The 17,571-nt window shown below is 43.4% G+C and overlaps 2 protein-coding genes across 2 annotated transcripts; one reads left to right on the forward strand and one right to left on the reverse strand.

Annotated features, from left to right (window-relative positions):
* Nucleotides 1-16: 16 nt before the first annotated feature.
* emsy (EMSY transcriptional repressor, BRCA2 interacting) lies at nt 17-11,601 on the forward strand. Its single transcript, XM_077593049.1, has 20 exons — nt 17-236; nt 667-775; nt 1,005-1,104; nt 1,675-1,749; nt 1,820-1,995; nt 3,894-4,049; nt 4,120-4,385; nt 4,448-4,667; nt 4,748-4,966; nt 5,428-5,580; nt 6,254-6,427; nt 6,496-6,632; nt 6,709-6,882; nt 6,974-7,157; nt 8,066-8,233; nt 8,321-8,467; nt 8,553-8,671; nt 9,462-9,926; nt 10,813-11,127; nt 11,214-11,601. Exons 2-20 carry the CDS (start codon nt 670-672, stop codon nt 11,370-11,372), a joined length of 3,513 nt encoding a protein of 1,170 aa, XP_077449175.1. The 5' UTR covers nt 17-236; nt 667-669; the 3' UTR covers nt 11,373-11,601.
* A 453-nt stretch (nt 11,602-12,054) lies between these two features.
* On the reverse strand, nt 12,055-17,221 carry sar1b (secretion associated, Ras related GTPase 1B). The gene is made up of 7 exons (XM_077591594.1): nt 17,050-17,221; nt 15,017-15,092; nt 14,006-14,125; nt 13,860-13,925; nt 13,673-13,776; nt 13,047-13,178; nt 12,055-12,964 (listed from the first exon to the last, which is right to left on the reverse strand). Exons 2-7 carry the CDS (start codon nt 15,072-15,074, stop codon nt 12,848-12,850), a joined length of 597 nt encoding a protein of 198 aa, XP_077447720.1. The 5' UTR covers nt 15,075-15,092; nt 17,050-17,221; the 3' UTR covers nt 12,055-12,847.
* Between the last annotated feature and the right edge of the window lie 350 nt (nt 17,222-17,571).

A 17,571-nucleotide genomic window follows, 5' to 3' on the forward strand; every position in this document is an offset into this window, starting at 1 on the left:
CATGCGAAGAAGAAAACACCTCCATCCATTGGGCTAATCACAGCTAGCAGACAACGTAAACATTGCCAACACATTTGGCTCTAAACCGTTTTTTAGATCCTTTTCCTTTCTTGGGTTTATTCGAGGATAACGTTGCTATGCAGTGCCTTGAATAAACGTAAGCAGTCCGCTATGGGTGTTTGGATTTGTGCAATTTTAACGCTGCTGAGGCCTTGAGTTTGTCCTGCAAACGGAAGGTAAGACATCAGACGCTTAACAGAGGCGAACAGAAAAGGATAGAAAACGTCATTTGGGCAGAGGATGCCACTCAAAATCATTTTTTGCATCTAAAGCTTGCTGAGTAAACATCTATACGTTGTTGTTTGTAAGATCTAACGCTGGAATATTGAGACAAAATGGCCATATAGTGTTAGGACGTGCACAAAACACACCCATCCTCCACAGTCATTTCCCGTTATTCTTTTCCAGTTGGTTGTAATAGCTTGAATATTGACTGACACCCTCACAATCTGGCATTTGTTAGCTGCATCGCGCATGAGTTTAACCGCATTGATCTACTGGTGCTGCCTTGTATTCAAACCTACGTGCTCATCATAAATCAGCCATAACACAAATCAATTGACAGTCCTGCCTTAAGATACGAGTGGCCTATTGTTGTCTTTTCAGCTCATGATTCAGCTGGAGAAACCGGTGGTGACTGGGACCATGCCGGTGGTCTGGCCCACCATCCTTGACCTGGGCCGGGATGAGTGCAAAAGGATATTGCGCAAACTGGGTATGCTCCAACATTCCCCATATTGAAATCTTGCTTGAGTTTGTAAATATTGAAAACGTTCTTCACTTAAGCAAACACGGGTTAAGTGAGAAATGTGTTCCAACAAGCCTACAGTGTAATTTGAGAATGGTCTGCTCTTTGTCGGGCACATTTTGCTAGGCAATTCTGGCCAACATAGACATTTCAGGAGCTTTCCAGTGGTGAAATACTTATGTTCTCATCTGTCCAGAGCTGGAGGCTTATGCCGGCGTCATCACTGCCCTACGAGCGCAAGGAGACCTGACTAAAGACAAGAAGGATCTGCTGGGGGAGCTCACCAAAATCCTCGGGTCATTTGAACACACCACCTTTTTTCATATCAGCTACGATATGTTTTCAAAGTAGTACATTTGTACACAAAAAGAGTCATTTGGCACTAGGAATGTCCTGAAGGGGATTTATTTTCTTTCCGATCTGATTCTGATCGCTTTTAAATATGTTTTTCTGATTTCAATCCAATGCCAGATTCTTTCATCCAGTAAAAACGAAGCAAAAATTAGTGTATCCATTAAATGACAAATTCTATTTTTATTATTGGTACCTCAAAAAATGCTGTTTATACATTGCTCTTAGTTTCTAAACAGATATTGTCCCACTCGGCAAACATGTTTTCCTAGTGGTTTGATTTATTGAAAAGCTCGATGGTACTGAAAACGTTACTACTGAATCAGATGCGATCTCGTGACACAATCAGATACTCCAAAAATAGCCGTATCATGCACCGATACTGAGTATCGGATTGCGATATCACTCATTTAAATCCCTGCACTTTCTTCTCCCTGTTCGTCTCTATTTTGTTCTCGTGCTCGCTGTCTCATTTGTAATTTTCCAAATGTTCATGTTCCCTTTTTTCGTCTCAGCATCTCCACTGAGCGCCACCGCGCAGAAGTCCGCCGGGCCGTCAATGATGAGCGCCTCTGCACCATCGCGTACCAGTGAGTAACGGACCGTCGCCCATCGACATAGTGGGAATCGAGCGTGCCTCACCCATTGGCGTTCCCGCAGCATGGCGGGTCAGAACAGCTCGTCCGAGTGGTCCATCGAAGGCCGCCGTTTGGTGCCGCTGATGCCGAGGCTGGTCCCGCAGACGGCGTTCACTGCCACGGCCAATGCTGTCGCCGGCGCCACCGCCACTCACAACGCCTCTTTGCTGATGCCGGCTGAAACGGGGAATAAGGAAGGTGGGTTGACGGCTATTTGTTTGTGGACAGTCGTAATAGCAAACAAGGGTTCGAGCCCAGATGGGTCCTTGCTGTGTGGTGTTTGCATGTTTGCGTGGGTTTTCTGCGGGTACCCCGGTTTCCTCCCGCATTCCAAAAGCATGCACGGTAGGCTGGTTGTACAATAAATCTCCAGCACCCCCCCAGGGGATTAGCGATTCAGAAAATGAATGAATGGGTTAATTGGAACCAGGTGAGTGTCATCAATGGCTATAAAAGGTTCAGTTGTTCACAAGCAAAAGTGGGTTACAGTTTACTAGTAATACAATGATTGTATATCAAGTAGTGTATTGACACACTATGTTAGCAATGTATTGACAGTGTGTTGGGCACTCAATAGCGACCTCTGCCGTAGTTCTAAGACATTGCAGGTAAGCTTAGTGTGTCAATGCTGAAATGTGTTAGTATGTACATTGTAGTACATTTTTCGGCAATAAATGTAGAATTTTGCATTACTTTCGGCCAGTTTTGGCAGTTTTGAGGCAGAGGTGTTGTTTGTCCCGTCACTATCCACCACACTACGTACGTGTGCAGACAAAAATCCCAACAATTACAAAATCTTTCTCTAATTTTTTCTCACGATTTTACATTTTGAGAATGTGGTGACCAAAAAACATTGTCACTTAGCAAAAATGACCTTTAATATACAAAAGCAAGTTGTTTCTCTATGTTTGGGCTAGCAATAGCTCCTTAGTCCAATTATCACCGCAATCCATTTCAAATATAAATAGAGATTTAGAACGAAGAAGAAAAATAACACAATAGTGTTCCATTTGTTGACAATAATCATAGGCGAAATAAATTGCTTGAAATGATTTCTTTTCATAGCGACTATACTTTCAGTGAGTTCTTTGTTAGATTGATCAATAGCTTGAATAAATAAGAAGTCTCTTACCTTCATAATCATAATGACTTTAATATAGTGAAGCAAGTTTTTAGCCAACGCTCGATCATTTTGTCACTATGGCCTCAATAGTTGTACCACAGTGTGCATAGATTGCCTATATGACATCATACTTCATAGCGCTTTCATCTGTATTTGCTTGTGTGACATCCAGTCAGTTTGCTTAGTTGTCACAACAAAGCACATCACTAATATGGTTACAAAATATCTTAAAACTGAAGAAATCCCAGATTCCTCAAAACAAGCTGGTTAAACTTAACACCTGACTTCAAATTGCTTTACTTTCAAATGTAATTCAATATACCCTAATTTATAGCCTGTAAATTGCCAGGAAATGCACAGTGAAGAAAGAAAAAACATTGCACTTGAGTGCATGTTAAGATTTTGAGGGAATTTTATGTTACCACGAATAAAGAACAAACACAAATTACAGTCATCATAAAATGGAGTACAATTAGCTGAATAAGTGTCTGTTAAAGTATCATTCATTGTCCATAACACTAATCCAAACATATTCACTCTTATTCAGATAAATTTGATATTAATTAATTAAATATTTATTTATTTATTTATTAGCTTATAAATTACAGTCATCATAAAATGGAGAACAATTAGCTTAATAAGTGTCTGTTAAAGTATCATTCATTGTCCATAACAGTAATCCAAACATATTCACTCTTATTCAGATACATTTGATATTAATTAATTAAATAATTATTTATTATATATATTACCTATTTATTGAAGTCTACAATGTCTTTTCCTGTGTCTGTATTCTCACCCTCTCGCTACTCTGACAGTATTTATGGCGTCACGTGAAAGAGTGGGAAATCGGGGTTATTTGATTGGCTAAAATAGTATAATGACAATAAGTGGCATTCCAATCGTATTGATATAATTGATATCACGATAAGTTTGAGTGCAATGAGTGACCAGGCTTTCCTCTTTCTCACAGTGGTGGTATGTTATTCCTACACGAGCACGACGGGCACGTCCACCAGCTCCACAGCCACCTGTGGCGCCACCGGGACGGCCAGCAAGTCCCCACGGCCGCCCAGCCCGTCATCCAGCGTGGTGGTCCTGCCCAGCGGGAGCACCGTCTATGTGAAAAGTCAGTAGAATCACAAAAGATTATTCCAAACCTCCGCGGTCATGCGTCCAATCAGCTTTCTTCCCTATAGGCGTCAGCTGCTCCGACGAGGACGAAAAGCCACGCAAGCGACGGCGCACCAACTCGTCGGGCTCGTCGCCGGTGCTGCTGAAGGAGGTGGTCAAAGCGTCGCCGCCCGTGGTCAAGCACATGGCGGTGGCGCCGGTGGTGAGCGCCAACCCCAAGATGAGCAACATCATGCAGAGTATCGCCAACTCGCTGCCGCCACACCTGTCGCCGGTGAAGATCACCTTCACCAAACCCACCATCCAGACCACCAGCACCGCCACGCAAAAGGTGGGCGCCGCTTATTCGCCTACCGCCACACGGCTACAACCGGGCCACGTTCTGCTCGGCAGGTGATCATCGTGACCACGTCGCCCAGCTCCAATTTCGTGCCCAACATCCTGTCCAAGTCGCACACCAACGCGGCCGTGTCCAAGCTGGCTTCCAGCACCATCCTGACCACGCCCGCCCAGAAGCAGACGGTGGTCTTCCCGGCGACCGTTTCCGCCCCCACGGCCGTCACCGCCGTGGTGTCCGCCACGCCCTCGGCCGTCATGTCGACCGCGTCCTCGGGTAAGCGCCGCTGTCCGCCTCCTTCCTGGTAGCGAAATATAACGTGGAAAAATATGGGGCCGTTGTTTTTCCTCCTTCAGGCGCCCCCTCGGCGGGAGTCAAGGTGGCTTCAGCCAGGCTGCCCTCGCCGAAAACCATGGTGGGCTCGACCGCGCAGATACTAAGCCAGTTCCCCAAGCAGCAATCGCCCAAACAGCTGCAGGCGGCGGCTCTCGCGGCTTCTGGCGCGGCCCAAAACGCCGTAGCTTCCGTCAACTTGCCGACCGCTAAGCCCACTATTCAAATCAAGCAAGAGTCTGGTAATGAAAACGTTCATTTCTATTGGTCAAGTAAATTCCAAAAACATACAAGTCATTCATTACTCTATTTCAATTTGCCTAAATTGTTATTACAAAACAGGAACATGAAATGAACTGGAAAATCCAATAGAAAGGAAACATTTGCTACAAGAAAAGTCAACTTTAGTCAAATCTTCTTTTCATCATTAATGTCAATACAGTTTAACTTGAAACTGTTCATCATTATAAGGATACAATTTTGATTTAAAAAAAGCCCCAAATTAGAGGAAGATTTTATTAGAGGTCAATTTTCTAAAACTAATTCAGTGTCAGCTTTACAAATATCTATTTTTGGGGGGCATTTCCGTGGGTATTTTGTGGAGCAATGACAGGAATTGCATGTTCAATGGAAAAGGTCCTTTATAGTATAAGTGACCACAATTTGAATAATTTTCAAAGTAAACAAAAATGGCATTTTTCAGGTGTGAAGATCATCACCCAGCAGGTCCAACCCAGCAAAATCCTGCCCAAGCCATCCTCAGTGGCTCTGTCCAGCAGCAGCGGCTCCTCTCCCATCATGGTGGTCAGCAGCAATGGAGCCATCATGACCACTAAATTGGTCACTCAACCTACAGGTTGGTAACAACAACTTTATCAAATGCGGAGTCATTCTGTGCCAATCCACCAGAAAGCTCCTGACTCGGCATCTTAGGTTTTACCTTGCCAATTTGTCATTTAGATAAAAGTATTCTGACAGTATTATAACTTCTTCATTCACTTTCTGTCCCGCTTTTCCTCACAAGGGTCGCGGGAGGTGCTGGAGCCTAACCCAGCCAATTACGGAAAGCAGGTGGGGGACACCCTGAATTGGTGCCCAGTCAATCGAAGGGACACAATGAGACAAACAACCAAACACTCATAACTAGGGGCAATTTAGAGTGTTCAACCAGCATACCGCGCATGTTTTTTATGTGGAATGAAATCGGAGTACCCGGAGAAAACCCACACAAGCCTCGGGGAGAACATGAAAACTCCACACAGGAAGGTCGGAACCCTCCTGAAATTGAACCCTCGATCTCAGAAATGAAAAGCCAACGTGCCACATTCCCAACAAGCCCACACTATAACTTAGATATATATTTAAAAAAAATGAATTGCACATAGCATGTCTATTGTTTGGGTCGTGTAGGCTACATTTCTATATCAAACGTTAATATTGTGAGTGTCCACATATGAGGATGATTTTGCATTGAATTGCCCATTTCCAACGGTTGTTTACTCATGGTAACTTATACGTGGTCCTCGCAGCCACCCAGGCCACGTACACGCGTCCCACCGTCACCTCCAACCTCGGCGCCCGGATTTCGGCGGCGGCCGGCGGCGCCACGTACGTCAAGACCACCAGCGGCAGCATCATCACGGTGGTGCCCAAGTCGTTGGCCACGTTGGGCGGGAAAATCATCAGCAGCAATATTGTGTCTGGTAGGCGGACTCCAATGTACCGATCGACACGGGCGTGATCGCCGTCTAAATTCGTGTTACGTCCGTAGGCACCACTACCAAGATCACCACCATCCCCATGTCGTCCAAACCCAACGTGATCGTGGTCCAGAAAACGAGCGGCAAAGGCGCTACCATCCAAGGGCTGCCCGGCAAGAATGTGGTCACCACACTTTTGAACGCGGGGGTCAGTCCCAACACTCTAGAGAACACTACTTAGGTACCAACCAATCATCTCAACGAGCCTTGTCCGTTCGTCTCAGGGCGAGAAGACCCTGCAGGCCATCCCGGGAAGCAAACCGGCCATAATCACCACCACCAGGCCTATCACCAAGATGATCGTCACGCAGCCAAAAGGCCTCAGCGCCAGCTCGCCGTCCGCCGCCACGAAAATCATCCCCACTAAGATCGTCTACGGCCAGCAGGGCAAGACGCAGGTCGGGTCCCGCCGACGTTACGGGGTCGCCACGAGTCTGGGATCCGATAAAAATGAACCGTTGTTGCAATAATGTGTCATTTTTCGCCTAGGTGCTCATCAAGCCCAAGCCGGTTTTCCAGACGGCCATAGTGAGCGAACAGACGCGGCAGCTGGTGACCGAGACCCTGCAACAGGCCATCCGCTCGGCGGACCCCGGTACCGCTCAAGAGGGATCCGCTAAGGATGATTGCAGCGGAGCGGAGACCGCCGGCTCGGCTGGAGAAGTGTCGCACGGTAAATCCAAATTGGCCAATCTTTCATTCTAGAATTGGTAGCCAATTAATTGCCTTCAAGATTCTTGGTAAATAAGCCTTCACTTCTCTGGTTCCTTGCTAAATATTCATCAATACAGGTCATGAACTATCAAAAATTGAATTATCTCCACTAACACAGATCAATGATCAGGATTTTATGATATCATTTATGTGATATTTCCAAGATTTGGTCACAGAAATACTCACAGTACCAGGGTTGTAAATCCGGACTACCGTATTTTCCGGACTATAAGTCACCCTTTTTTTTTTCTTAGTTTGATTGGGCCTGCCATTCACTCTGACCGTCAACAGTTTGTTATGTTGTGTTTTCTAGGTCGTAGTTATGCAAAATCTGTTAATATGTTATAATAACAGGTGCTTATTTTAGTCTGTTGTTCCCTATTTTTCATTACTTTAACATATATTGTTTTATATAACTTCATACTCCGTTGCAGCTTAGATTTTTTTTCCTCTTTCTTTTTCCATTCTTTGGGTTCGACTTATAGTCCGGAAAATATGGTCCTATTTTTTTACTTTTCCAATTGAAGATAGCTGTTTAGGGTTTGACCAAAACAGGAAAAGTTACGACAAGAGCTTTGTAAAGACATTCCACAATATTTGACATGTTTATTTTAAAAAAAAAAGGTTCCCACATTGCAACATACAGAAATGATTAAAAAAAAAACAATAGACCCAAAAAAAAGTTTAAATTTCATTTGGACTATTTTTGGCGATTCATTTGGTCATGGGGCACTTGGTAACTTACTTAGTAACTCAGAAACTGCGTGTTTTATCCGTTTTTGAATGAGAATACGAACAAAAAGGGTGGGATGTAAAATGTGATCCGAATCTAGTTCTCGCTGACCGTGATCTCCCGCTCGCCTGCAGACACGCAGGCCGTCTTCCACGTGCTGTCCACCAGAGACCACGATTGGACCGAGCAGGAGGTGTCGGTGGAGTCGGCCCCGACCGTCATCTACCAAGAGGTGACCGCCGGGGAATCCCAGTCGGCCACGTCCACCATCAAAGCTCTGCTGGAGCTGCAGCAGACGTCGGGTGAGAAATAACTCGGAATGGGACGCTTTTTAAAAACAAAACAAAATAGAGGTCATCATCCGCTAAATTCTTTGTGTGCGTGTAAAGTAAAGGAAAAGGGCGAGTCCAAACCTAGGCCACACCCCCACATCGACTTGAGCCAGATGGCCGTTCCCATCCAGCTAACGCAGGAGAAGAGGAGTAACCCCGAGCCGTCCGGAACGCCGGCACAGGAGGCCGACGCCCCTCCGGCAGGTACGACCTGACTGGTCGCCGTTTCCTGGCCCGGCCGATGCCTGTTTTTTTTTTTTTTGCTAAATTTTCAAAGTTTCCCTCGCAGAGAAAGAGAGCGCGAAGAAGGAGGACAGCACGGCCTACAAAAGCGTTGAGCAGGTCGCCCCGGTGACCAAGCCGCCCAGCGTCCCCCCTGTAACGGTGGCGGCACATGTCAGCCTAAGGGTGAGCCTGAAAAGAACGCTTGCAAATGAATTCCATTCAATTGAAGAGGATGTCAATCATTCTAACTAAAAACATTCTGATAAATAAAAGTGAACTAAAAGAAATTGTATTAAGTTGGAAAAATTGGAATAAATCTGACCTCATAGCTTGACTCTTCGGCTGCCAATGACGGCAACAGACGTCCAATCCATCTCAACTGGGCGTGGCTGTAAGCAATGGATTGGATGTCTATTTCCGCCAATAGGTCTTTTCAACATCACCTTCCTGATTTTTACACGCGCAAGCCTTTGATGGTTAGTTGATCACTTATTCTGGGTGAATATTGAATTGAATTGAATTGAACATATAGTGAAATTTAAAGGTTTTGCCATGTAGTGCACAAATAACAACAACAAACAGACAAAAGATAATCCATAAATAACAAATAAGTGGTCCAAGTGAGGTCAGCAGGGCAAGAGCGCACCACTCGCTGAGTCTATGGACGCAACACATAGATAATAAATATATAGTAGTGATTAATAGATACTCACCAAATAGTAATAGACAAATAAGTGGTCAACATAATAAATAAGTAGTAATAAAACTTGATTAGGTCCTAGGTGAAGAACTCGAGTTGAGTATGGTGACACCTCTTGGAAGAAACTGTCCTTGAGTCTGTTTGTCTTGGCTGTTATGGCTCTGTAGCACCTTCCAGAGGTAGCAGACAAGGAGAAAATGATTATTTTTATTTTTCAAGAAGTTGGAGGGCAAAATGTCCTCCAATTCTAACATGAGCTTTTTTTCTTTTCAGTCTTCTGACAGTAAAAGCGAATCAACGTTGGAGGTAAGCGAGTTGGAAGGCGACACTCTGGACCCCCAGACGGGCTTGTTCTACCGGGCCGCCAGCCACACGGAAGCCCCCAAGCCGGTCGCCCCCAAACCGGTCGCCCCCTTACAACAACCTCCTAGCCAAGCGGAGAGCTCCCCCCAACTACCCCCTCCTCAACTGCAGAGCAAACCTCAGCCCACTCAGCCTTCCCCCTCGTCGTCGTCGTCATCCTCTTTGACGTCGTCGCCGGCCAAAAAGCTCCCTAAACTGCGAGAGCAGAGTCAGGCCAAGTCGGCGGGCGTGGTCACGTCGCCCGTCACGCCGCAGCTGCCCAAACTGCAGCAGGCGCCCACTTCGCACCACAGACCGCTGCACGCGCCCATGTCGCACCCGCCGCCGCTGCAGGCGCACCACCCGGTGGGCTCGGAAAAAGCCGTCACAGCGCAGGTCAGTCATTTAAAGGTGCACACACAAGACCTAGCAGTGGCGGGCCGTGAATTTCAAACCGACGCCTTCAATTCTATATCTGAATCAATCCAACCCTCCCAAACTATTTTATGGCTATAAAACCTTTACTGCAGCTACAGCTGCGACACATATAAAAAAAAGCATCAATAATAACTTTATACAATTGAAATATTATTTAGGAATATAGTCATATTTTACTCACCAAAAATCTTTTTTATCTGTACACAAAATCCGTCCGTCTTGAAAATCTGCAAACAAATCCATTTCTTCTCCTCCAGCCATTGCGGGTTGATAAAACCGCTATTATTATTACTACTGTTGCATTTGGTTAGTATATTAATTTGATGATCATTTCTTAGAAAGACTTGATTTTATTGAATTTTCCCTCCTCGTTATTACACATCAGAAAAATAAAATTCTGCGTATTTTCAATTCTATAATCAAGATTCGTTTTAACGCTGTTTTAAAATGCTAAAACAAGTAACTTTAAAATGATAGCTAACCATATTTTGGACAGTAAAGACCTAATTTTGAAATTAGGTCTTATTTATTTTTCCTTTTTCAGCAGTTTTGATCAAATTCATTGCACCTAATAGCAAGTTTTATCATCTATATTTTGCTTTTTTTTTTTATCAAAATGCATTTTAAAAATTAAACAGACACAAAAATATAGTAAATATTTATATATACAATTTATTCATTCACTTTTTTTTTAAGCAAAAGGTGAAGACAGTAAATATTCTCTTTATTTTATATTTATGTTCGCCATTTTAGAATTTTGAAGAAAAAGATAAATCTTTGGAATATACATTTGATTTTGGGGAAAGAAAAATATTGGCTCAATTATTGTTGTATTTGAACACAGCAGCCAATCATCACGCAGAGCGCCACCGTCACCAAGATCACCTTCGGCAGCGCCCAGCACCCGCAGGCGGCCGCTCGCGTCCCCTCCGTCCTGAGCGCCGACGGCGAGCTCGCAGACGAGTCGGTGGCAGTAGCGGCGGGCGAAGAGGCCTCCGTGTCCGATATCCTCAAAATCTCCATGATGGAAGCCCAAATCGACCCCAGCACCGAGCCCGTGGTGGTGGTGGACTCGTCCGCCCAACGGCCCCCGCTGGCGGCCGAGGCCCTGGAGCCCAAGGGGCAACATTTTGGCAAAGAGCGCCTGGAGGTCATCGAGGTATGCCAAGGGATATTTTGTGATGTTCATTTGGTTGATTTCCGATTTTTTATTTTGATTTTTTTGATTTTTTATACTATGCCAAGGTGATTCCTCAGTATTCGATCGTGCCGGACTCGAGCCGCTCCAACGTGGTGGTGGAACCCAGCGGCTTCCTGGAGATCACCAACTACACCAGCCAGACGCTAGAGGACGACGACGACGGCCCAGCCGAGCACGACGTGGACAGCCCCCCGACGCCGTGAGACCGCAGGGACGTCCGCCTCGTTAGAGAGCGAGCCAGACTTTTCCGCCCGCAGACTTTGACTTTTCATAGGTGCGACAACGGATCAAGATAGAAGGAATAGATGTACTGTATGTTTGTTTTTGTAAAATACCACAAAGTCATCTTTTAGTGTTGCAACTCTTCCTTTTATACAAACTTCTCCACAGGGTTCCTGTAATTTCCCAAATAAATGAGCTGTCTACAAATGATTTTTTTTGTGTTACTTGAAGGTGATGGCATTCAATTTTGTTCAAGTAACATAATATCAGCCATTTATTTCACCACATCTTGGTGTTGAATGTTGATGTCCAAGATATAGTTTTCATCTACCCCAACCAAAAAGTAAGTTAAACACTTTAGTTTAAAAGAAATTCAAAGAATATCTTCCAAAATCTTTTCAACAAAAGTTGTGTTTTCTGAACAAAAGCGTCCACACACTGATATTTTATAAATGTAGCTCTAATCCTGTATTTTTACAAAAACACCTTGAACTAAAATTCAAACGCAATTGCAACAAATGTCTTTCGTGACTAAAAGCTAGAAGCTTTGTAAAGGATAAATCCAGATTAAACATGCAATGAGCGATTGCGAATAGTTCTGTTAAAAAGTCTCCGTGATTGGCCAAGACAGATAAAGAAAGCAACACAGCCTCAGTTACTGTATTGATGTTAAATCCTGTTCTTAATTGCAAACATTTATTATCATGGTCATAATCATTCTTCTTACACATTTATGATGCAAACAACATTACCACCACCAGCAGCCTCGTTTTTGGAATGCTGCGAACTGGAATGAAAGACACACACAAGCAATGCAACGCTCCCACATGTGTGTGTGTGTGCGTTAATATTGTCTCCCCTCCATTTTTGGCATCTTCCTCCCTGTCTGCTGTCCTCAGAATCATCGTCCTAACCGTTATAATAATCATAAAAGGGGTGGTTGGTTACAGCTGAAAAAAGAACAAGGCATGCATGCATAATGAGAAAGGATACAACGTCCATGTACCAAGTTAGTGTACATTTCATACATCATTTGGAATATTGAGCCATTACGCTACTTTTTTATGCTTCTATGTATGTAAAAAAAACTTCTTTTTTTAATCAGGGTGGGTAAAGCAGGGATGACGGTCCTTCAATTTATCAAGCGTCATAAAAAGAAAAATATGAATGAATAAAAATGCCACGTATGGAACTACTGGAAGCTTCTGAACAGACGCCGGCATACAAAAAAAAAACAGGAATTGTCCGTGTGGAGCTATGAGAGTGGGACAAAAAAAACATGTGCGCGTGTGTAATTGCAGAACCCAAAGAACCAATAAAAGTCTATTGGGACCGAGTTGTCGTGGTGGTGGTGATGATGGTGGTGGTGGTGGTGGTGGTGGTGGTGATGGTGGAAGGTCGGCAAGCCCGCTGTTGTACGTCTGTTGTTGTTGCGGTTCGGTAGGTGGCGCCGTTTTCAGTCGATGTACTGGGAAAGCCAACGGAATCCCTCGCCGTAGCCTTGACGCTTGAGCACGCTGCACATATACACTTCCAAGGGTCTCGTATTCAGCTCCTTGGTGGGAATTTTGCCCTGCCGACGGAACAAAGGACGATCGCCTTGTGAGAAATGGCTGGTAACCCGAGCCATTCGTCCCCGGGCGGACGCTTCTCACCTTTCCTGTCGTCTGTCCGTAGAGTCCAAACATTTCCCTGAGCCGCTCCTCGCTGATGGCTTCCGGTCGGTCGATCTTGTTGCCTAGGATGAGGATGGGCACGTTGCCGATGGTCTCGTCCGTCATTAAGCCCTGAAAAGGCAAAAAAAATAATCCATAAAAAATGAAAAATAGGGCGGAATGGCTTGCAAAGGAGGTGTTAAATTTTTTATCTTAAAAATCGATGATCAACTTAAATGAGCACAGCTTTTGATAGCAATTTATTGCGAAACGTCAAAAATCCTATTTCGCAGTGTAAAGACAATTTTCAGATTTTTTTGACCCCATTTACCAGCAACGTGTACAAAAAAAGCTCAATATTGTCAATTTTTTAATGCTCTTCAAATAGTATCCTGTTTTCAATAGTTCATTCTGGCAAAGAAATATTTCACGTATTATTATTTATATTATGCTGACTTAATATACAGCCATCTTCGTGGAGTAGCACCACCAATTTCGTTATATGCAGCTGTGTATGATGACAATAAAGGCTTTTGATGGATGGATTGATTGATTGATTCAAAGTTAAAACGAGTCACAAGCATGGGTAGATACTTATTTTCCATTTCCTCTTTCATGGCACTCACGTCAAGTTCTGCTTTGGATTCTGCCAACCTGTAGCCGTCCGCGCAGTCCACGAGAAAGACGATGCCATTTATGGCGGGGAGGTAATGTTTCCACACTCGCCGGGCTGGCGGCACAACACGGGCGCATTATTCGCAGGCGTTTGGCCGGGCGGTCTCGACCAAACCGTCAAAAACAAACACCACCCACCTTGCGCGTGGCCTCCGAGGTCAAACGTAGTGAAGGTCATGCCGGCGATCGTCAACTCTTCCGAGGCTGGACGAGGGGAGCGAAAACGAAAACCGTCAGTGAACCCGGAGCAAACGTGCCACCTGGTGACGGGGAGCGGTACTGACTGGGATGGAGAGTGGGTACGTGCTGGCCCAATCTGTCGTCTTTTAGCATGTGCAATAGCGTGGTTTTGCCGGCATTGTCCAGGCCGAGGAACACGAGCTTGCCCGACTTCTTGTACAGTCCTGAAAAGAAAAACATTTAAAAAAATTGCCATTGTACACATTTACTTCCAGCACAGGTAGATGTATAATAGTCACAAAGTATGTCCTTAAGCCTGTCTTTATATGCAATAAATCTGTAACGTGGCAATTTTCAGGGACGCTATTTATCGTAGTGCATGGTCTCGGCACATATGCAAAAAAAAAAAAAAAACCTTGCACATTGTGGAGCATTTGCATTAATACAGTAAGGCTAATTGCGAAAGAATGTACTAATCACTTAAGCTTACTAGGAATCTTCGCAAAAAAAGTGACAGCTTAAATATGAAAACTTGCTAGCTTACAGTATTTAAAGTAGTAGTAATAACTGATTATTATTTTCAATATAGTTTTTGGAATGACCATTTATTGCATTAGAATGGGTGTTTTATTACACACATTACATTAGTGGTTAAATGAGCTTTAAAGTTTTTATTTTTTTAATGACAATATTGTTATGTACCGGCAATCATTTTTGAAAGCAGTGACTTAGTCCGGAAAATACAGCTATACCCCAAAATCTAGTGTGACGTTCCACATTTCCAAAAGGAGAGAAGGGCTTCTTTGTGATCAATAATACATTGTAGTCACTGTTTTCCCTCCTGTGAGTCAACGAACGGCCATAACAGTCAATGGTGACTCAACGCTACTCGACGTGGGGTGAAAGCCACGACGAGCGTGTCACCTGCGTGACCGGGAGAACAGGACCGACGGCCGCCGTTTTTTTAAAGACAACCGGTTGCTAGGCTGCTGCGGCTTCTCCACTCGGGCATTTGACTTCTGATTATCAATGGGCTGTCACGAGCGATCTTCTGGATGAGAAGTTCCATAATACTCAGCATATTTAAATCTGAAAAAGTGTTTTTTTAGACTCACCTAAAAACTGTAGTACGCTATTGAACCCGCTATAAATCCACTCAAATAAGAATGACATATCCGGAGCTGTTCAACCCTGTGAAAGAAAAGCCATCAAAAGTTAAGAAATGTCACAAAACGTGAACTGAGAATAAGCAGAGCAGTAAGTACCAAAATTCAAAATGGGACTGATACTTTGCACCTTTTTTTGTTTGTCAGGAGTCTTAAGACAAGAAACTACAAATCTATTAAATGCAACCTGGGGTCAAATCCAGTTGGATATCAGCTTGGATAGTCGCAACTGTGATGTAACAATTCCGGGACTAAAGAGTAACGTAGGCAAAGGTCGCAGGAAAAAAAAAAAGATTTAAATAAATATATAAATAACCCGTCTTTACGTCAGCTGCGATGAGCTGGCATCACGTGTGCCAATTATTACAAGCGAGCAAGCCCAATTACATATCAGTAACCATCTTTAAGATAATACTGTGGACCTAACATTGGAGTTGTCAATGCACATTAGTCTATAAATAATGATACTTTTGCTACATTTAGAAATACTATTTCATTTTTCAAGGATATCAATTTATTGCTTAAAGTGTCGCCACACCAAGAACATTGATGATTATATCATGAAGAATTTATTAAACCTTCAAAACCATGTAGACACATTGCTAGAGAAATCACAAATACAATGTTACATTGTAATATATGAGATTGTAAATAGTTACCAGAAATGCTTACAGTTGCTGAAATACCTGATTCAGTTAAAAGACACTATTCTCAGGTTTGAGCACAATTTTTAAACAAAACTATAACCATGCGCGGAAATTGCACTTGAAAATTGTCAATATTTATGAATTGTTCGAACATGAAAGCTATTGAAAACTAAGAGTAAAAATCTAAACTGTCATTTAGGTAAAAAAAAAATTGTGCAATACCCCTTCAACCACTAAATGTATTGACCAGACCGATATATACTAGTTAGACCCTTCATAGTTTTAGTTGACCTTGTGCTTTTGATTTGACCCCTGTCACTAAATTGACAAGGGTCAAGCCAATAGTCGTTAAGTACATGATAACTTCCATTATGACTATGACCGACCGGCATAACATGGTGAGGTGAGCACTCCCATATTTGTAAAGGGAGATTCATGAGGAAAAATTATTTTACTGTGACTATGGACGGAAATAATCTGGGTTTCTTTCTACAAGTGTTCATCATTCACATTAACATTAACACTAAGTGGGTTACGCACAAAAGAACGCAACTTTGAGTAAAGTGAGAACATCAGATAAAAATTTAGAGCACATTTCCTCTGCTCAGGTTGTGAAAATATTCACATCGTTTACAGGACTTTAGGCAGTAAGTTTAGGTCGTAGTTCAATGCCATTGACGGCGGTAGGCGTCCATTCTATTTGAACTGGGAGGGCTGGCGATGAATTATCACGATCGATCACGGCCAGTTCAAATGGATTGGACGTCTACTGTCGTCAATGATATCTTATTGTAAAGTAAGTTGACTGACAATTATACGGTATCTGAAAATCAATGTTTGGATTGTAGTTGACGCATTTTCTTGTTATTGACACTGAACTAGAAGTGTGGATATTTTTCATGCCCTGCCACGTCACATCGATAATAGGCTATTGAAGAAGAAGAAAACATTTGTTACAATGTGCGATCGCGGATGAGGTAGTAAAAGTGCGTTAAAGAAAGTAGCTGAGAAAAAGATTAAGGTGGCTGCTAACAAGCAAGCTACTAGTTACGTGTCATTTTTCTCCGAACGGCGACGCAGCGCCGACAAGCGAGAAAACTCACTCATGTCAAGCCAACTCAAAAATACGATCCAAAGAAAAATACAACATCCATGTCACCATTATCAAAATGACACACTTGATAACTTTATAATATAAGTAGTCGGGTGAAAATGATCAAAGTTAGCCCAACTTAACGTTAGCTCCGCTAGCCTAGCATCGTTAGCAATCGGGACGGCGAACGTTCCCCGTTGAAACGACAGACAAAGTTCGCGTCACCTCCGGGTGAAACTTACTCGTTACTCAGGTGTGGAATCGGTTGTCAAGTGCGTTGGCTCGTCTGATCATGTGAATGTGGCTCGTGCGTAAAAAAAGGAGACCCCGCTGACAGCCAGCTCGCCCTGTCTCCTTCCTTTTTTTCGTGTTTTGTTAACTGAGCCACGACACCGCAATGGCTTCTGTCACTTCTTCTTCTTTGGTTATAAACAGCAGTTTGCAAACAGTGTTGGTGCATTACTGCCATCTATGCTTTCTGTTCCGATACGTTCAATCTATTTCAAGTGCTTTAAGAAAACAACAATTACAAACAAATTGATCATTCTAATAAAATAAATAGATGATAAAGATAAGTTACCATATATATAGCATATAATATGATATAAGTATATATAGCAAAATATATTAGCAAAGCTAACGGCAAATACGGTAACTTATCTTTATCATCTATTTATTTTATTAGAATGATCATGTGTGTTCACCCGGGTCTGTGTGGGTTTCCTCCGGGTATTCCGGTTTCCACCTTCCAAAAACATGCATGG

This window comes from Stigmatopora argus, chromosome 22, assembly GCF_051989625.1.
Source record: "Stigmatopora argus isolate UIUO_Sarg chromosome 22, RoL_Sarg_1.0, whole genome shotgun sequence".
NCBI lineage: Eukaryota > Metazoa > Chordata > Actinopteri > Syngnathiformes > Syngnathidae > Stigmatopora > Stigmatopora argus.